Consider the following 25385-nt stretch of genomic DNA (forward strand, 5'->3'; position numbering starts at 1 on the left):
AGGAAGAGAGAAAAAAGTTCCAGACTGCATTTCTTCTCTCTTTAAAGCACAAGGAAGGTTCATGAGGAGTTCGCCATCAAAAATATCCCTCAACACCTCTAGCACAAGCCCTACTTCTCTGTTGGGCCACAGTTTGAGGAATGAAAGGGAGAGTAAAACGAGCAGAGGAGGGCCAGGATCAGGACGAGCCACACTCAAGCTCACATCTCATGGACAGAAGAATCCTTTTAGTGTTATCATAGGCTGCAGATATGTTCAGGCTATGAGGCTGCATGGGAAACTATTAACACTTTCTGTTGATAACAAAAGATGGGGTCTTATCAGGATGGTAGAAGTGACACGGAATGCATTAACATTTATGGTGCTCTCTTCTCTGCTTTTGTGTCATCTCCAGAATGCCCACTCTGCTCCTCTCTCCTTAATGCAGTTCAGCACTTTGCCCATTCACCCCTTACTGTGTGAACTGCCGCAGAAGAAAATAATGACCATACAAAATCCCCTGTGCATGTTTGGCATAAGAAAGTAGCCCATTTTCTAAAAGTGGAAATTACCCTAGTTTTCTCAAAAGCTAAACATTAATCAGTAAATAGTCTGTTGGAATTCTTATTGTGTGTGTGTGTGTAGTAACTGTATCAGTCAATGCAATACTCAACAGCATGCATCCTGGTAGAATTTAAGTGCATTGGTAAATGTCATTTATTTTTTGTTTGTTTGTTTGACTTCTTGTTGATGTTTTATTTAGCAGAACACAATGTTTGTTTGTTGCTCCCTCTAGTGGCACATCTCTCAAATTTTAATGAGCTTTCACTGAACTGCCAGCCAGATGTCACAATGTGGAAGCTCCTGCTCTTCAATATCAACAGCTCTTGACTCCCTCAGTAAAGACAGTATATACTGTATTCAAAGCAGAGCTACTGAAATAAAACTTTGACCAAGTCACAACATATCAGTCATGAGTAACAGCGGACAGAACAGTCTGAAGCTTCACTTTGTTTGATGTGAGAGTTTACAAAGCAAATTATGTCATTATTCTGGCAAACGCTGTGCTTCGTGAGGACAAAAATATAGCACATAGCCAGGAAACAATAATGAGCTGGAATATGAATGCTGTGTGAAAGCATAGGATAAAAATGGCCCTGCTGCTGATGATAACACCCACCTTTAAACGTCTCACACCAAGATTTTCCTGGATTCATTTAATTAGCTTAACAGATGGAATGAATTATGCATCTAACGCTGTAAGATGTGAATGAGGAATGTCATTTTGTTTGACTTATTGTGAGTTGAATGAAATGAAGAGACCCGTTATTTAATATTCTTGAGGGGCCATACAAAGTTGACAAAAATTCATGGTGCATTTTTCTGGCTCATATAAAACACAAAATAAATAAAGAGGTGGAATCCTACCGTCATTACAGAGCGGTCCTCCAAATGTCGTCATGCTGCAGTCACAGTTGAAGCCCTCCCACTGCTGAAGGCACACACCCTGGTTGGCACATGAGTCCTCTTGGCACGTAGTGCTGGGACCTGAATGTGGAGACAAATAACAACTTGGTGAGCAGACTTTTATATTAGCAGGCAGCTAAGTCTTCAGATTGACTGCAGTGAAATTAGATGTCACGCAGAACGTACAGGCAATAGGCTTGCAATGCAAGCATACACAGGACAAACATACATATTCTATGCAAACACAGCTATGCATTAAGTCATATTTTATATTCTTTCTACAAACACTATTATGAATTTCCTGGTAACTTACTGCCTGTTAATTCTACTGTATTCAGTAAACAGTCACAACAAAAACCTCATAGATGTATTAAGCAACAAAAAACATTTGAAGTATTAAAATTAGTTCAAATATTTTTAACACATGGATTAAATTTATGTTAGTGATTTATGAAATATTTTATTTAATTATTTTCTATTTAAGAATAGCAGTACACAGATTATTAAATGGAACAGTACAGATTAGTTTACAGCCTCCATGTACATTAGTTTTTTGTACAGCACTCTGTAATCCAGTTCTTCTTTCCTTCTCCAAACTGTCACACATCCCTGACCACAGGTGGAGATGGTTTGTATGATCAGATTACAATCTGTCTTCAGTGCATCTTGCACACCTGTATTTTAAGCACAGTCTGATTGTAATCAGATCACCTAAAGTGCATGTTATTACCTGCAGCGAATGGGGTCACAGGACAATGGTTCTCAGTTCTTAAGCAGTAGAGTCATCCTGAGTTATTCACAGCAGTATCAGTCAGTCAGTCCCACTGTCAGTGTGAGCTAATATGCCATAAGAATACAACTATACAGACTGTATCCTCTGGCTGTCTGTATGACAGTGATGCTGAGTTAGTTTAGTTAATGGAGTTAGTGGAATGGCAAGGGTTAGCACAGATGAATGTTGTTATTATTATATGTATTATTTATTAGTTTATGAGATATTTTAACTTTATAATTGTATTCATTTTAGACTATTTACTATACAGTTCTGGACACTTTCTTCAGACATTATTTACCATTACCAACACCAGTTGTCAATACACTAATACTATTTTTTGATAGTTCAGTCATTACTACTGCAATGGTGGAGTGTGTATTTATGTTACTGTTATTTATTTACTCTTGTGATATTTTAAAAGGAGTTGCTCAGCTGTTGAATACAGACATGCATTGCCATCTCAACCTTATATATGATCTTTTTGTTACTGAATAAAGTGCAGCAACAGTGGGTGCTGCTCAGCCTCAGAGTAGCTATGGTAACTGCTTAATAGTTTAAGCTTTTGCTGTAGCCCACTCAAGGCTGAAAAATGCAAAAAGCGAAATGCTGTACACAGTGTACAATTTGCCACAAGAGAAAAAAGAAAAAAAACACAGCTTAATTCGTGATTACAAATAGTTCTGGAATACATTTGAATACATATGAATTTAAATTGCATGTAACTACATGATAAACTAATGATTCCATTGCTTAGTCTTTCACATTACAGTATAATGTGTCAGAAATGTAGTCCTAACACCATTTGACTTGGATTATCAATCAAGTAAACAATGAGACAACGGATGTATTATGGCATACTTGTAAATATGTCTAGTTAATATAAAACATATGAATTTCAAACAATGAAGGTATAGAATCATACATTTCTTTATAGGCTTTCCCATTTCTGTTATGGTTTGGCATTTATATGTAAGGCATGAAACACTGAAAAATTGAATTAATTAATTTGAAATGTAAGTTAATTTTTAATTCAGTAACTATAATGTATTGCTATTTATGTATAAAATGCATCTGAATTTGCTTTGCAGCATACCTTTAACTGTTAAATTTTAAAAGGCTTCAGCCTGCTGCCCAACATAGTTCCTACTTACAAGGTGGTAATAGAATGCCAGAGACTATAACAGGAGTATGGCACTGATAAACACGGGACTTATTACAACAATGATTAATTTAATGTAAAACATAAAAATGACTTAAGTTTGAATTAAACTTCAGTTTACAGATATGAAATTCATGCAGGAGAAAACATTGTTATTAAGACTAAGTCATGCAAAAGAATCATTTACATGTATAGAATGTGAACAAAAAACATAACCACAGCAAAAACCAAAATTATGTCCAATAAAAACAAAGAACAGCATAGGTTAGTGCAAATCAAAATGTGAGCCCCATAGACTTTGATACAAGATGGCAATGATACTTGTATTCCTATGGGACTGAAGCCCATTCCATATGGCTGGTGGGTGAATAGCAAACTAGGCAGTTATCTTGCTCAGGGAAATGTGAGAAAAAGTGTGGAGTTGGAGACTGTGAAGAGTTGGGGGGCAGAGGAATTACAGATGCAAAGAGGGGAGGGACATCAGACTCTGTATCAAACAGACAAAGCTATCTACCTTGCAAGTCAGCTTTCATCAATGCAACTTTTGTCGGCAAAATAATAGGAAAGGAAAAGGCAAAGTATACCAGCTGTTAGTAAAGCACCAAAGACGTCAAAGATGGAGTAACAGAGGCACAGACTGTTGAGGCAGGAGAGACAGAGCGAGGAGTAAAGTGTTTGTTTGTCCTCAGAAAGAGCCAGAGGGGAAAAACTGTACTGTGTAATGGAGGCCGGGTTAAGCCAAACTGTAACAGCAGCTACGCTGAAAATGGCATTGGCATTATGAAGTAAAAGCATGCAATTGTTAAGTCATTATTATGTGAAGTCGATATGCTTTGGCCATAATATTCAGTAAAATTTTAAGTAATGGAAAAACTGAATATTTTCTCGCATGCATATACTGAAAATGATCCCTGCTTTATTCAAATACAATCAGCAACTATATGCTGCCTGCTGACTCTATCACCACAATCCAGTAAATGTGTGGTCATAGAGGCCATTTTCCATTGAGAGCGACCATTGATTCTGTGTGGTACATAACGAAAAGAGCAGGGTGCCGAGCAGGGTGCTGAATTTGATTACATTTGTAAAGTTGGAACATGAAAAGATCAGAAGTTGCGTACTCAATAGAAAAAGAGTGGATGAATTGTGAAATTAAACTAAGTGAGTGACGGTGAAAAATAAATCAAATATTGTCTCTGGATGTGGTGCACACATTAGACTGGGCAAATGATATTCATGCATGCAACAAAGGCTTCATACATAATTCAAAAGGATTGCTTCTGGCAAACTCTCAGATCCAGCAAGCATGCATAGAGCAAAACAGAATGGGGATAAAATGGGAAATAACACTGGCAGTACAAATATGGCAGAGAGAATAATCAGATTATGGCCAAGTGAAACAGAAATGATTGCCTGTGGAGGAGTGTCAGAGCTTGATGCATTCTAACAGAATACTAACGTACTTTATGGATGTTAAATTATATGCTACAGGTTGGCAGCGTGGGTGCACTTCACTGTGTGTGTGTGTGTGTGTGTGTGTGTGTGTGTGTGTGTGTGTGTGTGTGTGTCCTTGTTGGACAAGTATGAGAATGGGCAAACTGAGCTGCAACTGCATGGGTGTCGTAATGACACCCTGGGTTAGTGCTGTGATAATGAGGGAAAACCAGAATAATTAGGATAATTAAAAGAAAGATTTTCTGATTTTGGCAATGAAATCTGATTTTAAAGAAACATTTTTTTATTTTTAAGCTTCTATCAATAATCAAACTAATGAAATTCAGACCAAAGTTTCAGTTAGAACATGTAGTTAACCTCACAAACAATTGAAATGTGGCAGTATGACTTATCATCAACAACAGACTTTAAGTGTCCTTAGTGGGCTGGGAGACTACTCACCTTCACATCCTCTCTCTATCTGCCCCACACAGTCCAGAGCATCTGACATCAAGTCTGGGAGCCGCCCATTCAGATCCACTGATGCCAGACAACCTTGAAAACCCTCCTTGGCATGCACCAGCTTGGGTAGCTCTTTGTACATCTCCTTAGCCACCCCACCAATGTAAAGGTTACCTGTACAGAAATGAGAAATATGACAATACTGACCCCTAGTGGAAAGAAAACATGGTGCAGCGCTTACCATATCAGGCTTTTTAAGGTGAAGTCAAAAGCACGTAATTGTGGACAGCAGCATAATTGGCCTAGCACTGAATTTTACAGACAAAAGACCAAAGCGTTGAGGTTATACTTAATTAATGATAACAGTTGTTTGATAAAGTTTTGAATGCACACAAAGGAGTGCAGAAGGTTAATTAATGTCAGTCTTAAAAAAACGCTTTTCTAATTATTGTGCTATGACACAATATCAGTATTTTTTTCATGTTCAAGCCATAAATTTGTCATCCACTTTGTACCCATTCATCAAGATTTTCAGTAACGATAATTACAACACTCTTCAAAGTAAAGCACAAACTATGCCAATATTCTTCCAGATAGAAAGGTTTTTATGTGGTTAACTAATAATTTATTCTAATTACTTATATCCAAGGTTGGTCTGCTAATCACAAATGGTCTTTTCTATGAACTCTCAGCTCCACACGCACACAATTAGTGTTGGCTACTGAACAGACAGGGGTTGAGCTCCTGCTAAAGGGTACCTTAGTGGTGGTAATGAGTCAGGGCCAAGCATTGCTTTTTCCCCTTTAACCCCCCAAGGGTTTATCCTGCTGCTGCAACCTTTCAGCTCTGAACCTGCTTTTCTCACCTCCAGGCCATTGCTCACCCAATTTAATGAAATCTTAAAAGATAGCCTACACACCCTTCAGGTCCAGGTTTTTGGCTCCTGTGGTCGTCTGTGTGGTGATCTTGGTATCAATCTTGACAGTGTGGAGGTTGTTGGTGTCCCTGGAGATTATAACATTGTGCCAGTGGTTGTCATTCAGTGGCTTATTGGAGTTGCCTTTGATCAAGTGGGCTCCATTCCCCAGGTCAGACACATAGTGCAGGTAACTGCAACCAGATATGGAACAACATGAGAGGATGCAACCATGGACACAAACAGAAGGACATGAAAGCATGGCATTGGAAAAAAAACACAAACAAACAAATATATAACTGTGCATTAGATGTTGCTGTAATTCAAAAATATGCAGACATTTTTAGATATGTATTCTAAGATGTTTATGTCCAAAAAAGCTTGTCAAGTGATTAACAGACAACACACATCAGTCTATAACAAGAATAATAACATAAAAAAAGAAAGAAAAAGTCTGAAAACTGGAGCGAGACTGTGTATGTGTGTGTTGCTGGTGTTCCCGTGCTTTCAAATATGAAGATATGAGAGTATCAGCAAGTGCAGCTGTCTGAAAAGACGCTAAATAATTGGCAGGTTGTGAAAGGTTCTGGGTGGTGCTGAACAAATTGGTCTTAACTTCTTTGGTTTACAGGCAATTTATGATTTGCATGCCCATTTTAATTAAAATGTATGCCTTTAATGTTTAGCACATTGAATAATACCTTTACTTCAGGCATTACTTAAAAGAAGGTCATTCTATAGCTGCATTTCAGCAAAAAGAAATGTACCCTTGTGTAGTTGATTCCCTTTTATGTTAGGTATTTGTTGTGCCTTCATGAAGATTTAAAGAGAACAGTAATAGCCAACAGCTCTGTCAGAAAATATTCTGGCACAGAGGTGATAAGAAAAGAATTTGAATTCCCATAATAATAGCATAAAAGGCTGTCAAGAATTATATTCTGTTTGGAAACTGTCATATAGTATGAACAGCTGCATTATTAAAACCATAATCCATTTTATGGATACTCTTACATAAATAAACATCTTGCTACACTAGTATAAAACTAATTCAACACAGTTTAAAGCTTTTTACTTCTCACATTTGCTGGTCTTAACACCTGGTGGCAGGTAGGTCTGCTCCACAAATAAAGTCATGTGTAAGGAGAAGAGCTGAGCAGCCACTGTAACCTGAGCAGTGACAGCCACAACAGCTAAATAAAAACATGAATGCCGCCTACACTAAGTCAAACTTCATGTACAGGAGAAAAATTCATCTGGCAACACTGTTGTTTGACAAATCATCTCTGGGCACAGTTGCAGAAAAAACACAGTAATGACTTCTGCACCAAATATGGAGTCTACCAAAAAAGAACAAAATATCTTAAAATATCCACACAAAAGCCCAGTTATAGCACTTGAAGATTTAACAGAGATAAATGGGAGCATATTCAGTCAAATTTTCTGCACTCATACTTTGGTACGTCAGGGAAATATTCATTTACCCTTTGACCAGCTCCACTACGATGAAGTCATTTCCATCCCCGCTGTTGTACAGGATGAGGCCATCGGAGGAGGTGGTTTTGAACTGAAAGAAAAGGTGCATGGAGTAGTAGGCCTGCAGAGTAGTGAGGGTCACATAGCTGGAGCGTGACTTGAAGGTGACGGGGTCAGCAATGATGTTCTTGAAGCCAATCATGGCATTGAGCTCACAGTAATCAATGTCACCATTTTTACAGAGGTCTATGTAGGCCATGCCATTGAAGGAGAGGCTCTGGAGGTGGCCAATGAAGTTGGATGGCACCATGGACAAGAAGCGCTTCTCTGTCACTATGCCCGTCTCAATGTTATGGAACTCCAGTTGGGTGTGGTCGCCCGCCATTTGACCTTTGATCAGTAGAAGAGGGGGAGAGAGAGGGGATGTTATTGGGGGTATATGACAATTAAAAGAGCCGATGCTTTAAAAACTAAAGGGCCACCTACAAATCCTCTGAATGATAGTAACATCACATTGTATGACATGAAAAAAATCTAATATGAACTCCAGAAATCCCAAACTAAATTAGAATTAAATTATGTATGTATGTATATATATATATATAATATATATATATAATATATATATATATATATATATATATGACACTTGAAATTGTCTTTTATTCTGTGAAAAAGCTTGTGTCTTACCTAGAATCTGAGAGCCCAACACATGTTAGGGGTATTTAAGTTTACAGGAGGAAAAGACTATTCTGACAGAGGAACAGGGGATGAGAAGTACCTTCTACGGGTGGGAGATCATCTACGGTCAGTTTCAAACTCTTGCCCCTCCTGAACACACGTACTGTGTGCCACTCATTATCGTTCAGATTCTGACCCGCAAAAATAGTCTCTGGACCTTTGCCTGCAGGACAGTCCAAATAACGGTTAACACACATGCATGCGTATGCACACACACATAATAGAGAGGCTGAGAGACAGGAGATATAAACAGAATCAGAGAAAGGGGGAGATTGAAAAAGGAAGACGGAGTGAACAAGTTAAGCAGTTTCACAGAGACAGAAAACATTAAAGGTAAACATAGTTAATGATCCATAAAAACACATCATTCTGACTTGCATTTGCTGTACTGCACCATTAGATGGGGCATCAAATTTCTGGATTCTCACTGAACACTATTTTCATCAAACCAAGAGGAGGGAGGCAGTAATCATATCATTATCATCATCATTGTTTTACTGTAAATGTATACTGTCTGTGTGGTTTTAGTTAACTAAAGAAACAAGGGATGAACAGACTTTTCATTACGGCTGGTCTCTACATTTCTTGTAAGATTTTTTTCTTCATTCCTATCATGCCACTTGGTGGCAGCAAATTACTACCAAAAGGCTACAACAGAGCAAGGCACTTATCTGAGCATCACTCTCCATCTTGTTTACCTACAGACAGTGCAAACCAGTATTTGATTTCTCTCATGTCCACCACATAAAATGAAATAGTGATGCGGAAAGAAATACTTGCATAATAGAAGCGGTGTGCTTGTTGGTGAAAAGAACCCCTTTAAAGCAAAACAGACAGGCTATTGTCCCCTGAAAGTGCAGGAAATACAGAATGTGATTTTCATCAGCAGCCTTGAAAATGAACGGGTGTTTTAGAAAAAGCAGCAGCAGTAGCAAAAGTACCTGCAGTAACACTGTACTGTACAAATCCTACAATAAGTCTCATCCATTTTCATTAAATCCATTAACAATATCAGATAACCATTTAACCTCTGAATCATTCCTTCACTGAATCCTGAAGCCAGCATTTTAATATTCCATGACGTGTCACTGCTGGCAAGTAGTGATGGAGATGTCACACAGAATCACGGTGATAAAATTTAATGTGATTCCAAATAATCAAATTTGCAATCACAGATAAATCATTGCAACTGCAAAAAATCTCTGTGATCTCATGAGCAGAAAGAAAGCAAAAAAATCTCTCCCAGATACAGTTCTGCATTTAGAAATTCTAACATTGGTCCAATTGGGGCAACGCATTATTTTTTCATGCAGCCTCCGTCTTAGAGCATCTTTGAATTGCTATATAGCTCTGATGTTCCCCTCCTGGGCACACATAACCAAACAGACCAATGAGGACGTACCACTGTGACAGTATTAAAATCCCCAGGCTCTGGATGCCTTGCCCACTGTAGGGAGCATTTCAGATGGGTGCCAGGTTCATTCCCCTGAACCCATTTATGGCTATTTATTTCCTCCTTTTCTGCAATCTTCAAAGCCCCAATGCAATGTGTATGCAAATCTGAGGGTGCCAAAGTACTGGGACACACTCAATCTCAGAGGCACAGTTCTGCTTTGTAAGCACTAAACACCGGGGCAGGATTGAAACCAGACGACTGGCGAGGGATTAAGGATGAGAGATATGAAATAATGGGATGGAGTTGGACTTGAAAGCATGCTTGATCTTTGCCTTCCATCATCCTGTCCTTGTTGCTCTCCAAGGAGGAAAGAAAGGGAAGGGGAAAAGAGGTCAATCGTATTAAGCAGCACATTCCTGCACAACATCCACTACTGTAGGGCCTGGTTTTACCGCCTGTTGTGCGGTCCAAGCTGCCAGCTGCTGGACAGACATTAAGGGCCTTTAGTCCACTGTCTGCAGCATCCAGCCCTCTCTAGTGCCCTCGCCGATGGTGATCTATCTGCAGTGATGGATCTACAGTGATCTCTCCCTGCCTCATTGACTTCAGGCCCAAGGGAACAGTGGAGAAGTGTGGCACAGGGCAGCATGAGAAGATGTGATTATCCAGTCAATCAGCTCTGGCTGGCTGGATGACAGGCCAGATACTGGTGCCGCCTGCCCCAACACTGTGACTCACCCAGGTGGAGCGGGGGGAAAAAAGAGAGACTCGCTGACCAAGCAACAGGCCAACGCTGCTGGATTACCATCAACACAGACATCAAAGCCAGTACACATGGAAGGGAAGGAAAGGGAAAGCAAAGCTTAGTAGGCTGCTGTGCTAGGCGACCTGCTTGTCTAATCAATGCCTTACTAACTGAAAACCCACTGTGAAAATGTTTAAGCAAGCAAAGGTTAAACAGTGTTAAAACAATAGATGACAATCACTACTAAACTGCTGTTTCATACTGTATTTACATTTATGGTTCTATAACCTGAAACTGCTCCATACTGAACATGTGAGAAAGTTGCTGCCTGATATAACTGCCATCACTGAGATCTGAGTACTTTTAGCAATAACTGAATAATCATGTGTTAACTACCTGCTGGCTTGACAGGAAAGTCCCTCAGCATGGTGTAACTTTGGGGGATGTTCAATGTTTATTCTCAGCTTTTAATTTAAGTTGCTAATGTGGGTTACACAGACTGCTGAGCCAACACGTTAGCCTCTTTATGAAACTAATTCATTGCAACCATAAAGAACATCATCATAATTACTCCTTATTTTAATGCACCTCACTGTTCTTTCCCCTTACTGGATGCTCAGTTCCAGACATGCATAGTAAGGTTTTGATCTCATTGCTATATTGGTGGTGGTTTATTTTTGCTGAAGGCAGGAGTAATATAATTTTTTCTGGGAGAGTAAGAGAGGGTATTTTACGTTCTTATCCTATATTTATATCTCATTTCAGCCCTCCCTTGTAAAATTTCCTCTAAAATTTTCCCTAAATAACAGATAGATTCAAGCAGTTGGCATGACACATTCCTTCATTTGTTGCTAAAGATCAGGAGAGCCTCCTTTACTTTTCCTAGCATAAAGGTGGACCCCATTAAATTCTGTTATCAGCAGTTTTAATCAGACCACAGACTGATTACTGTTCTTAATGTATACACAGGCAAGATTTGAGCAGTTTAACTTTATGTATATGTATATATATATCAATGTTAGTGATGATGAAAATAGTTTTCTTCAAAATGTATTTGTCTATATGTTTAAATCTAACCACAACTACCTAGATGTATAATGATGTAGTAAAAATCAGTCTGAACTATTTTTTTTCCAAAATATACTGTGCATTATAAGTGCTCAGTAATAGTGGCAAATACATGTTAGTTTTTGACTCATAAGCACACAGTGTGTACCTCACCATCTATGCATCCTCAAATCTTCCCCTCATCTATCATTTTAACATCCAAACAGGTGTAATATCTATGTAAAAGAATCTCCTGCAGCTCCTTCACACTAAATAAGCCAAAAATAAAAGCTTAATGTGTGGAAAAGATCAATTATGAGGGAAGAACTACCTTGAGATGTTGCTCAAGAAGGTCAAGGAGAGAATAATCACATGAAGTTGCCCTCATCACTGCATCCTGGCTACACTATAAATTGTGATTATCCTGCAGTTCAAATTAATGAATAATAGAAGACTAGAATGGCAGACAAAAAAAGACAATCTGTCACAAGATATATTTAGATCATATTTTTAGTTTGTTGTCACTCAGTGCCTGTTAACAGTGCTTAAGCTGAAGTGGCAGTGTTTTATTCAGACAGCTCTGGGCAGCCCCAGGGAGCCTAGGTCCCTAATAGACAGTGATGTGTTCTTTGAGTTGGTGCTGAAATTCTTCATCCACTGAGCTGACCGGAGCTGCAGCGCCTGACAAGACACATTAATTAACACAGGGAAAAAAAGAGGACAAAAATAACAGGGAGAAAAATAACAACCTAGAAAAAAAAAAAATTAAACACTAACTCTTCATAAGTGGAAATGCATGCACTGGCTTAACACAGTTCTTTCCAAGAACTTCAATTAAACATTTTCTTATGACACAATTAGGTCTGGATCTATTAAAGAAAGACCAGCTAGCTTCTTTCTCTGTTTTACTTAAACATTAACTTTCATTATGCATTATTCCCACAGCCTGAGTGAAATCATCCAGCCTATTAACACACACTACACACAGTCCATTTACACTACACCCTTTGATGATAGTGACTACAGCAACTATTGTACCTTTAGTGCAGGGAATCTTAGAGGTTATATATTTTGTGAAACTCTTCTCCTAAAACCAGCACTTATTCTACCCTGGCTCTGGCTGTTTTGGTAAAATGATGCATGAAACTAAGCAGAATTGATTAAATATTTGTAGAGAAAACTGAATAACCGGAGAAATAAAGCAATCAAAATCTACTGGTGTCCCTGCACACAGAGATTATGCCTTCACACTATCCTCATAAACCAAGACTGACCTTTTAAAGAACTGGAAGGGGGAATTAGAGCTTAGAGCTTTTTATTTGCATACACAAACAAGGGATGCAATCCAAGATGCATGAACAATGCTATTTAGCATTTAGAGAGGTGTTAAGAAGGGCTGGCTAGAGGTCATATCATGTGATTCTGTGTGCAGGCGTTTTGTTGTGTAAGTATTCGCTTCTCATCAGGCAATGACCTTCAAATACTGTATTAAGCTCTGCACACAAAGAGATCCAACACTCTTTCCAGAGAACAGTTTGTCCTTCTATACAATATGTGACACTTGCACTCTATTACAGAGCTGTAACTGTCTAATTTCTGTCGGTATTTACTGATACTGAGAATGTGTCTGTCACTTCAGAATCGTTAAACAGGAAGAGAGCTCACGTATTATGACTCCGGAGAAGTAATTATTAATTCATCACTGTTCCTGAATAATAAATGTCAGGGATATTTACCTCCCAAAATATTGCAATGTAACCTCTTTGTTGAAACACACACACACGTACACACATATTCACCATGAATCCCACAACAAGATCTATTCTCTCTCCCTCCCTCTTCATCCCTTTCTTTCTGCTCTGTGAGGCAGGTTAATGAGAATAATAAAATCACACTCTGTATTTCCTCTGTGCCTTGAATGGCCTCATCAATTTACAACTGGCATGAAATACTGAAGTAGAAAGGAAACAAAAAAAAGAGAGACGGGGAGGGGGGAGGAAATCATGCATGTCTAAAATACCTGCACTTCCAAAGCATGCGTTTTATATCAGCCTGAATTCATGAGTGAAAAGGTTCGTTAATTAGAAACAACTCAGAGTGTAGAATCACTGCCATATTTGGGTTTGTCATTAATTCAAGCCTCCCTCCACCTCCTCCCCTGTGCTCATTATTCTCCTGGACAGCTGATGCACACAAGACCACAGAGCAATTCTTACATACCAATAGCTCTTTGAATTGGTATGATAAAATGTAATGTCTATGTCAATGCAAGGTGCAAGTCAGATATATTTCAGTGCACTGATGTCACTTTTAATGTCTGGATCATATACTGGCTGCAGAGGAGAAATTGTAAACCTGGCTACATAAAAACACAGCTAGGGACTAAAACATGAATGTCCAGAAACAGTAAGAGTTAGAGAAGAAGAAAGGTGAACAGTAACTTACTGGAGGTACAGTTAATCCTGATACAATCTAGACGGGGAAGAATAGATGAGAGATAAATTCATCTTTCAACGTTACGGCTGCAGACATCATTAAAGCATACAGTCCACCCCTCTGGGGACACACACACGGACACTGTCCGTCCTCTGATGCTCTCACCCATGGCCCCGAGCTGCAGCGAGCTGGTAAAAGCACTGCAGTGGAGCTGCGCCAGAGGAGCACAGCATGGTTTACAGGAATACAAGTTCCAGCAATGTGGAATAGAGAATCATGAGAGGTGAGGTTTAGTTATACGACACTATTTGTTTCAGTTTGTTTTTCACCGTAACCGAATAAAATGTTTTACAATTTGAAAGATGGGGGATTTGTGTTCATTTTTGGGATGTGATCTTCTATTCAGTATGAGAGCATCAGATTTTGGTCAGGGTCAGACAGGGCCAGGTGGAAGGTATTACAATTCTCTCCACCCCCATTTCTCTATCCATCTCTCTAGCTATCTATCCACACATGATAACTTCAACATTTTTTCATGCTACTTGTCCACCTTTGTATGTTGTCACATTCACTAGATCATATTATGACTTTACGTAAGTTAATATTATGTTAAGTTGTATTTGTACTACCGTTGCTGATGCTGTAAACAAGAGTGGCGGTGGCGAAAAATCATTTATTAAATGGACTCAAGTACTGCACTAGAGTACTATTTTAACATACTTGTACTTAGCTTTTTTCCATTGTATGCGTATCTACTTCCAAATATTACACTTATTTATTTCACTATATTTGACAGCTGTAGTAATATGCTAGTTTGCAAATTACCACTTTATATACAAAACATATGATCAGCTTGTAAACAATGATGCACTATTATAGATTTTACTACCTTCTACAGTATAAAAGGTAAAATTATCTGTACCTTAACTAGCATTAAAAAGCTGCTTTCATATTAATGCATCAATTACCATGGTAATAATCAGATAATATAATGTCTTTAATAATATAACTCTCTTTGGTACTGTTGTGCATAATGAGTATTTTTATTCAGTTTTCTACTTTTTATATTTTTTTTTCCTGGTAATAACTAATGATAGCCTAGTCATCATTACTGTTAATACAACAACAAGCTAATCTTCTAGCACACACCAGTGCCGTAAAGACAGACACTATTTTCCCTATCTTTATTTATTTATTTTTTTTACCTTTGCTTCCTAAAGCTTAGCTTGTGTCGTGCTCTGAGAAAGGTGACCCAGATCAAACTCCCTCCCCTCCTTCCCGTTTGGCCCTGCCTGTCGTGTGTTGTCAACCGCAGCAGAAAAGTGGTCGCAAACTGCCAGAGACCAACACCAGCCCGACCCTTACAGGGAATGCTCTGCTTTTTGAAGGAGGGACGAGGAAGACAGGCTTTAAGGGCTAATGGCCAAAAAAAAAAAAAAAAAAAAAACACTAATATGTGTCAAAATTAATTCAAAAATAAAACAAAAACACAGTGGACTGTTGTATTCATCTTTTTGTAGTTTCAGCAATCTGACTTGAGAGCCCTGTCAGCATGTGGCGCTGTTGACTGCTGTGGTGGAACACATGCTTCCTTGTGGTTGACAGCAGACACAGACTGTCTACTTTGTATGCACGGCTAAACTGCTCCGCTTAGGGAGCCCATTTCTGTTTAGCCAGTGGAAAGGAGAAATAGATCGCTATCATTTGTGCGGCACTGCTCTGTTTGAGAGATATCAAACTTTTCACAGGCATCATTGGATTCTTTCCTGAGCAAACAAGCACACACGTACACACACTCACACAGAGTCTTTCATTTTGTCCTCAATTTTCTATTTTTGCTGTAGGCAGGGGGAGGGGTGAGGCATGTCTTTTTCCTGTGCTCATTTAAGACACATTTGCTGATTTATGTGCAATCATGCATTCCTCCTACAATGATTAAAGTGCATAGATGAACAAATGATTAAACTAAGGGCTGCATTATATTATGTAACCACTAGCTGAGAGGAGGTGTGATATTATAAACACACTCCTCCATTGTCAGAAGAATTATTAGCTTTCTCATATGAATGATAACTGGATGTATTTGAAATGAAACCACACTAGGAAATAGTACAGCAGTGTATGCGCTGTAAGGGCAACTCCCTTCAGAGCAATGCACATGTATGGAAGTTGATCTGAGGTTAGTTGATGGAGTGGGCAGCAAGCATTCCCCGCTGGGCAATGGCAGCTGTGTGCTCAACTGGCAGTGAGCGGAGAGCCGCAGACTCTTGCCATTGAAAGTCTTTACACCATCTCCTTCTATTCAAAATACGTATGATACAAGAATAATTGTGTGTGTGAGAGAGAGGAAGAGACTTTGTCTGTGGCTATGTGCATTTGAACATGTTATCAAGCTCAATATAGTTTTATTTGACATGTGACTTTGCTGCTGCAGCCAGTGTATGTCCGAGGCGTTACCTAAATTGACAGTCAGGCGGACGCGGCCACTCTCCAGCTCTAGACGCAGGCTGTCAGCCGAGTCCTTAGACGTGGTGGCGATGAGGATGCCATAGGCTCGCTGGGAGCGGAAGCGCAGGGAAACATCCTCAGCTTCTGTGTGCATCACCACTGGCAAGTTGACCTTCATAAACTTACTGCCGTCGTAGCTGAGGATGGTCGCCTCTGCAGAGGAAATAAGGAAGAAAACGAGATGAGTGATGGGTAAAATGGAGTGAAGCAGTCTTATGGTAAAGCAGTGACTGGGGGTGTCAGCTCAGCTTAAAATGATGTCTAATTTGTAGATGTAATTTAGCGTAGTAGCTTTCAATCATGATTAAAAAAAAGATTAGATGAAAAGATATTCAGTAGTTATTATGTATGCAGATAGAGTTCTGTGATTCAAAGGTCATCAACCACACAGTGAGAAAATTTATATGTGTCTGTTAGAAAAATGCACTGAGATACTACTACTGCAATACAAGCTTCTTAGTGAGTCTGCACTGACTTGTCATCCAGAATCCACTCCATTCACAGAGGAGTGATTAAACCATGAAGGTGACAACTACATTGTTCCAGGAGTGTCTACAGATGAGTTCTTCAGACATGTGCTTTGCAGGTTTGTTAAGGAAAGCTACTCACCGACAGCTGTTGAACCCAACAATTAGACTACTAGAATTACACATACAGCACAATAGGAGAGGGTAAATTCAAAAGAACAGTCAACAAATTGCATGTGCACAGATATGCAATCCAAGAGCATTGTGAAAAGACTTGTCACTAGTCTATAGCATCACATAGCTCTATGTACTACAGCTGACAGCTACTCAAACTCCCTCCTGTCTTCTCTGTGTCACTTTAAGTTGTGGCCTCCATCAGTGAAAACTTGGAGTATGGCGATAGGTACATGCCAGGACAGTAGTATAAAACACTCAGACTGGCAATAAACACATCATGGCAAACCAATAAATATTTTACTGGAAAGGAAATCAAGTTAACTATGTCATTACAAACTAACGTAATGTCTTAGAGAACGTGGCAGCATTGCATCCACACTTTTAAAAAAAAAAAATCTGCTATATAATAGTAGCAAACTACAAAAGGACAAATTGGTATTGACTGAGGAAAAAAAATACAAACAGCGATCAGAATCGTAATAGTCTGTGGACCTTGAATATTGAGCTTCTGCTCAGGGTGACTGCATTTACTCAAAGCATTAGGCAGCCGTCTGGAGAAATGCTGTGGAGATTGTTTAACGCTGGCAGGAGGTTGTAACAGCATTTCCGGTAGTGTAACTAAACCAAAACCCAATAACAAAGCCATTACCGCAGGTGCAGCGCTGAAAGAGATAGAAGGCGAGTTGGAGGGAAGGGAAGATGGAGAGTGGTGGGGGTGATAGGGTACCAATGTACACACACCACCTCATCACCACTTCCTCGTCACACAGAGCCAATGTCACATCCATCCCCTGGGATGACTCCGTCACATTCCTCACCCAAATCCAATTTCTCCACGCCCTCCTGGGGTATGCTGCAGATGACAGGGGCATGTGACAAACGAGTTCTCACTGCTAAACTGTCTGCTTCCTGCCAGGCAGCAAAAGCAAAGAGCTGCATTTGGAAACTGTTAGCAGATGCCAGAAAAAAACTGAGCAACTGCTGAAACTCCTAATACTTGAGAAATGTTTGTCACTGTAATATTAGCTAACACTTAGACCCAATGAAAGCATTTCCTAACCGTATTTGACTTATTCTCTATATGCACCTGTGCTTCATACTGCATACAAATACAGACAAACAATCAAAGGTGTATGTTTACGCTGGCGAGATGGAATGTAAAAATCATTACTGCCAAACAATGAGTGACAGATCTGAGTGCCACACTGTATAGAATTCCTGCTCTGGCATAAACTCTACTCCTTTTAAAAAGCCTCACTTTGAAACAGGATCCATTGTACTTGCAGAAAAAAATGCTCAATTTAAAAAGGAAACAAACAAAGAAAGAAAAATCTATCACTGCACTGATAATGACAAAAATCTTATCATCTATCCTTTGAAAGGCTGTATCAGTGTGTCAGCACCAGTTTGTTAATTTCAAACTGTATATAATAAACAGCATGGAATCTGATCAATTGGCTGCTATTGTTATATAAACAAATACCTACTGATAATCAATGTGAGAAGAAAAGTAATGATGTGATGTGACATTTCACAACACCTCACATAAATAAAGAACATTTTACTCATAAATAATAATCTTTTCAGACTGAATAGAAGGATAAAATTAATCACAGCTGGAGTAAATATTCCATTCCATCCAAGATGTCACCTCTGCTGAGATTCAAATATGAGAGGTTGTCTAAAATGCTATAAAAAAAGAAATGTCCAGATAGATATAAAAATATGGAGAATGACATGTGAGGGAAATATTACCTAATGCAAAGTGAGCATCTGTCAAAAATCCAATCCTAGAAGCCCAGTCATTTTTAATGGCACTTGCGTGTTTAATATCAAAATAAATTGAAAGGACTGAAGCTGGAGCTTCTGTCTGTGCCAGCCCAACAGGGGGCTGTCAGAGGGGAGATGGAGCATACCAAACTAAACCAAGCATTCATTTTCTGTCTTGTAAAGCACAATAAAACATTGTTTTCTGATTTTCACAAGAATACAAGGAGCAATTTGGGGGGGGGGGGCACTCTCAGAGAAGTAACAAATGAGGCTGTGCTGCTAACAAGGGGGAGTAAAGGCAGACAGACACACAGTTCTTCCTCCACTCTCCCCCAAGGAAAAGAGCCTCTGCAGGAAGCTAGGGCTGTCAGCTGCATGTCACAGGATTGTGATGTCGCACAGTGTCAGGGCACCAGGCCCAATCCAATTCAAAATTTGCCGGAAACAACTGCCAAAGGCTTTTGGAGAATGTATGTTCAACATCTACAATAAACAGGAAGAAATGGCTCAGAGATATCATAAATAATTCAGAGCTGCTCATGTCTTCTTCACCGCAGCCTTTTTTGAGTATCTTAGCATACACTATCCGAGAAATAGACTCACTGGCTATTAAATGTGTGGAAACATCCTGCCATCTGAGTGGATTTCTAGAGACAGGGAAACTATTCTCTCGCTATACAGAAAGAAACAGCGTCATCATGGGCCAGCTTCACATCTGCTGCTCTGTGACCATACGGCAACTTCATTAGGGCTACGAAATGAGAGCAAAGACAGAAAATGGATCAGTGTGTCCGTTCGGAGTGGTGGAATCTGCACCTTCAGCTCGTGCTGTCGTGAATACACACGACAGCCAAGATGGTAAAGATTTAGTATGTTCAAATTAGGTTCCTCAGCCCACTGAGACTATTAAACGAGAATTACCACTTAGTTTAATGATTTACAAGTTAATCTTCAGTCTTTGGGCTTTGCTGTACTATAGACTATTATCAGAAGCTGTAGACACCAGAAATCAAAAGCCCTAATGTACAGCTTAAACACAGTCCTTTGACAAATAGTGTGAGACTAATTGAATGTTACCTTTAGGTTTGTGTGCTTAAACAAAATTTGATTGTTTATTTCACTCCTAGCCAAACCTCTGTTCCACAACATGTGCATATATCCCCAGATAATCAGCCCCCAGTGCTCTTACAGTCACATTTTCCATGTTTTTCCAAACAATTTTCTGCACATCTGTGTATATCGCTTCAGGGTGCGAGACAACCAGTTCTCTCTAATTTGTGACTATATTCAAGTGTGGTGAATAGTGAGTAACACAGAGTGTGCTGTCAAAGGGCATGGATAAAATGTGTTTTAATGCTAAAATGCAGCCATATTCCCCTTTAAGGGCATTTCACAATTACGCAATAACATTCTGCACCTCTTGGCTTTCGCTTCGGACCAATGGCAAATGGTTTTATGCTCTGAAAAGCAATAAATGTGCTCAAAGAACCAGTTTTTCCACAGTTCTACCAATTTACATAATGTTTTGATGTATTCCATTGTTGTGGTTTATGGTCTGTTTTGGAACAAGATACCTAACACCTATTGTAGATACTATAATATATTGCAGCATTATGGATTTATGCCTTTAGTGAATGAAACAAAAAAAAGAGAGATTTTAAGCTCATAATATCACTGCTGAGCAGGTAAGAGCACTGTGCAAAGTCTCTGCTTACATGTGCACACGTCAGCAAGTTGTATATGTATAGTGGGCATACTTGTGTGTTGATCTATATATTGATCATCAGCACCTATCTTTATTCATCGGGGGTATGTATAACTGTCCATGTGAAATAATGCAGGTGCTATCAGTGCTGGAATCCAGCATGTCATATCTCATTAGGGAATACGTGCATGTGCTGCAACGCACCTACTACACCATCTGGGAGGCAGCCTTAGCCTCACACTGCAAGACTAATATTTGGGCTAATTAGCAACTGGAGGAACAATGAAGGGGAAGACATTTGGGATGCAAGGGGGAAAATTGCTTTGTCTGCTTAATTAAAATCTCTCAAAATAGGGCGAATAGCTCTATGGTTCTCTTCCGAAACTCCACCTCCTGTTCCTTCCATTCGTTGTCCTCCTCCTCCTCCGCCATATGCAGTAGCTGTATTTTGCCACCGGGTGGTACACCATGCATGGATAAGTGAGAGCTGGGGTAATTCTTTTGACAGCTCCTCGGCCTGCTGGTGCCTGCTTCATCCTACCAGTGCAGAGGCAATCTGGAGCCATCAAAACAGCTGGCAGCACGCCGGGGCCCATCCTCCGTACCACTGCTCCCACTCACACTCTTGCCGAATGCCAGTCTCATACACAGACCAGAGGAAGCCAGAAAAAAAGAAGGTTGGATAGAGTAGCCGAGACACCAGAAGACGCTCGAGTGTTAGGAGGAAGAGGGGAGGAGGTCAGAGTGGCGGAGACTTTTGCAGCATGCAGTACTTCCTGTGCTCCAAAAACAGAGATGCGGGTTTTCTGCTTTTGTTGTCAGATGAATTCAGAGTGGATTATATCTTTTTGAATTCAAGAACACTCTCAGAATAAGTAATTATCTTCCTGAAGTGAAACGATCTGTATCCCATGCCCACTCTACCTCCCTCGTGTACTATGCCCTAATTCCTGTCAACTCATTAGCTAGAATGGAAATGCACATGTGGAAAATCAGAGCAGCACAGAGCCAAGCCCAACTGACACATTGATCAGAGATGGAGGAGATTTAGATTCTCTGTTGTGTGCTCTTTTAGTTTAAATATTCATCTCCTGTCTTAGCATTAACTACATTTCTGCATTCACAAGACTGGTCATTCATCATTAGACATTCGCAACTGAATAAACTGCATTCATAACAGTGAACAGGAAATGCAATATCTTTCTGATATCATGTGCTTTTGTTATATTTTGGTTCCATTTGACTCAGCAGATTTCTATCAGCATTAAGCCATGTCTTTAGCATGTCATTAGCCAGGCATATGCCACACCCCAATTACAAGATATTCAGGCAACAGCATTTTATAAGATGAATGACTTAAGCACAGAGGAAAGAAGAGGAGGAGACATGTAGAGCTGACACATGTAACTACGTGGGATGTGTTACATTCCAACTAAGAGTTCTTTCTTTTTTTTTTTCGGTGATAACCTGTTCCGGCTGTCGTTCCTGAGCAGATGCATCACACTGTGATAACGGTGTCACATGCTTGGGCTCTTTTTGACATTTGCCTTGATTATGCATATGCTAACTGTTTTCGCTCATTTGCTGCTTTCGCTTCGTTGAGAATTTGTGATGAAAAGTCCATACATGCTGCTGCAACATCAAATCTTAAGAAGCAATGGAGATTTATATAATAATATATTGTAAACATTGGTCGAGGATATTTTTTGTGTTAATGTGACATCATTATAAATTCACAGTATACAGTAGATTTACATACAGTGAATATCCACTTCACTTGATAGACTTATTAATTCATGAATACAAAGAAGACATCATTAGGCCACTCATCTGTGATTGAGTTCAGAAACTACTCAATAATATTCTCAGACTGAACTGATTTTCATTACCCCCAAATCCTGGTCTATTAATATAAGCTAATATTGCAAATCTCTTTGGTGAATGAACTATACATTCAACATATTTATTCACTTAGTCTGATTATGTAAATAAGCCTGAAATTCCGATTTTAGAAATAATTGCCTCACAGCAGACTGTATTAGCAAGTGAAGGATTTGGCTTCCTCACACAGCTGGATGTTGTTTTAATCGAGCTAGATTTCAATCACAGGGGTCAAAGGGCAATCCTCTGGTCACCAGGCCAACAAACTAATGCTGCACAGGCAGAAAAGCAGGTCCATGCTAAGCTTTGCATTTGTAAGCAAAGAAATGTCCTTAAGGATAGTTCTTATTTTCAGCAACATCACAGATGCAGTAACAACAAAGTACAAATACAGTTAAAAGATCTGCAGTGGAGTGTTAAGGCCAGGTTAGCAAGATGGTCTCGAGACTTCCAAGCAAATTACTACAGACAAACATGTAAACAGATATTGGTTATAAAGCCATAAGTTATAACCAACATGAAACACTGCTGAGGAATTTGAGAGGATGATTTTCTTTTTTTTTTTAGTGCGAGTACCTATATAAATGGTGCTTTCCATGTGATAAACTACTGCAGAGTCAGCAGGAAGACAGCTAAGACATGGAGCTATAAGAGTTCTCTGTGTGACACTCACTTCTCCTATTTCTCTTCTATGGAGGAGAAAGGGATAAGTATTCTGCACCAGGTCTGGTCATGAGCGAGTGGTTTGATGAGCCAAATGGTTAGCAGAAGACAGCCAATTTACAGGGTAGTGTGCATGGTGGACGTGACCAGGAGCGCCTCAGTGGTGCATCAGTCACCTGCCACTCAGCATGGTCTAACATCAGCCAGTCAACATTTTATGTGCCCTGGCTCATTCTGTCTGCCTCTCTGTGGCTGTCCATCTCCACAAGCACACTTTCTTTCCCGTATTACTTTACTTTCAGTTTGCTGTTGGAGAGCTGCTGATGTTCAACCATCAGCCTAGATAGAAAAGGCCACCTGCAGGCTTTTGTCTGGTGATGCTGCTCATCCTGAACTTGAAAGGAGGTCCCTTTCAGACAAAGAATACTAAATCTATAGCAGATATAATTAAAACCATTCTTTCTCTGGTTGTCTTTGATGTCAATTATGTTCATATTTCTATGATCGCGTGCCTACCTCAGAAGACAATGCATAGTGTGTGTCACTGTGCAGCATCATCAACATTTCACACACAGCAAATCCAGATTATGCCCACCAGACAGAAATGGTGTGCTTCCAAAGAGCTGGGCAGACAAAATGAAACAAAAACAAAGTCCTACCTCTTTCACAGGAGCGTCCCAGGTATCCAGTCCCGGAGCAATCACACACGTAGCGGTTCCAGCCCTCTCTACAGATCCCATTGTTTTGGCAGGGGTTGCTCAAACACTGTTTTGGAGGCTCCTTAGAGCACGAGGGCTTCACCCCGGCTGCCTTCTGGATCTCGGCCAGGCGCCGGACATCCTTACTCTGTCCGTCAATGAATAGATCCCGGATGCAGCCCACGTAACCATAGTTGAGTAGTGCTGTCCACACCTCAGTGGGGAACACCAGCCCCATTTTGTTCTCTGGCAGACCCCCGAGGTAGAGATTGTCATCCAAGTCCAGGATCTCACTTTCCCCAGGGGCTGTGTAGGCAGTGCGGAGGGTGTTGATAGAGATGGTACCTAAAAAATAAGACAGAGTAGGAAGAGTTTATCTTTTCTTCTTCGAACTACTCTATGAGGTTATTCACCAGATGGACACCCATTGACTGTAACTGACAAAAGACACTATTTGCCCTGCAGAAAACACAAACATTCAGAGAAGACCCACTTAAAGATGGTTTGATGAAGAAATTAGCTTAATTGGTGTTATCCATCTGGACAGGGTCAGGATTTTCTTCATTTAGAATGACTGATGAGTGCTGATAAGACACATTAATCACAGGACAGCTAGTCTATTAGTAGCCTAATCTGGGATCCCTAAGAGTATCCTCTCCATTTTCCTTGGATTTCCCGTAATAAATCTCCTTTATCTATAACGCAGCAGTCATAAAATAGAAAGGATGGGAAGAGAAAAATCATTGTCCCCTCTATCATTTCAGCCAACCAAACAAAACAACAACAACAAAAAAAAAAAAACATTGTAGCCATCTTTTTGAACTTGATTAACGGACTGCAGGCTGTTTTTTTCACCCTGTCTCTCCTTCTGTTTGCCTCTCCAACACATAAACCTGCAATGAGAGTTTGTGTGCTTCCCTACCATGATTTATCGCTCTCATTCAGGTTTAATTCTCGATCTGGAGCACGGTAAACAACAGCGGACATGACTGGACTGTAAAGCTGATGGAAAAGGAAAGCCTTACTGTGGGACTCAGGCCGGGTGATTAATTTGTATATGGATCTGTTACTCTCAGTGCAGGAGCCACTGTGGATCTTTAATTAATGGCGGCTGCGTCCACTGCCTGCATCCTCATCCAGTAATCTATATATCGTGCCACTGAGGTGCCGTGCAGGCTACTGCCTTTTTGGAGAGTGGCAGAGAAATGGCAAGCTAAGGGTGCTCAAAAATAAAATTGCCATAAAGTCATGATTTGCATTTTGAGTGGCAGATGCATGCCATGGCAGATATGAAGGAGCTATTAGCTGATTGCCTCAGGCTAAATGGCAGAGTCCTAACTGCTTGTATGTGGAAGAGGAGTGCAGCTTTCAAGTTACTTTTCTAGTTCAAGTGTTTATGTTGGGGAAACAAGCCCTAAGCCACGCATGAATTTTCAGCAGGGCTGCCTGAGACACATTAGACATTAAATGGGGCCTTTCACATTTC

At 39.9% G+C, this 25385-nt stretch overlaps 1 protein-coding gene across 1 annotated transcript in view; it reads right to left on the minus strand.

The window, feature by feature from the left end:
• LOC108894527 (neurexin-1a) overlaps positions 1–25385 on the minus strand; it is a 233873-nt gene that overhangs the window by 114306 nt on the left and 94182 nt on the right. The window contains 8 exon segments of the mRNA XM_051076550.1: positions 1408–1527; positions 5277–5450; positions 6196–6386; positions 7674–8055; positions 8447–8569; positions 14040–14066; positions 16488–16691; positions 23861–24244. Of these exon segments, the coding sequence (XP_050932507.1) occupies positions 1408–1527; positions 5277–5450; positions 6196–6386; positions 7674–8055; positions 8447–8569; positions 14040–14066; positions 16488–16691; positions 23861–24244 (1605 nt within the window).

The sequence above is a fragment of the Lates calcarifer genome, linkage group LG16_LG22 (genome assembly GCF_001640805.2).
Source record: "Lates calcarifer isolate ASB-BC8 linkage group LG16_LG22, TLL_Latcal_v3, whole genome shotgun sequence".
NCBI classification, from domain to species: Eukaryota; Metazoa; Chordata; class Actinopteri; family Centropomidae; genus Lates; species Lates calcarifer.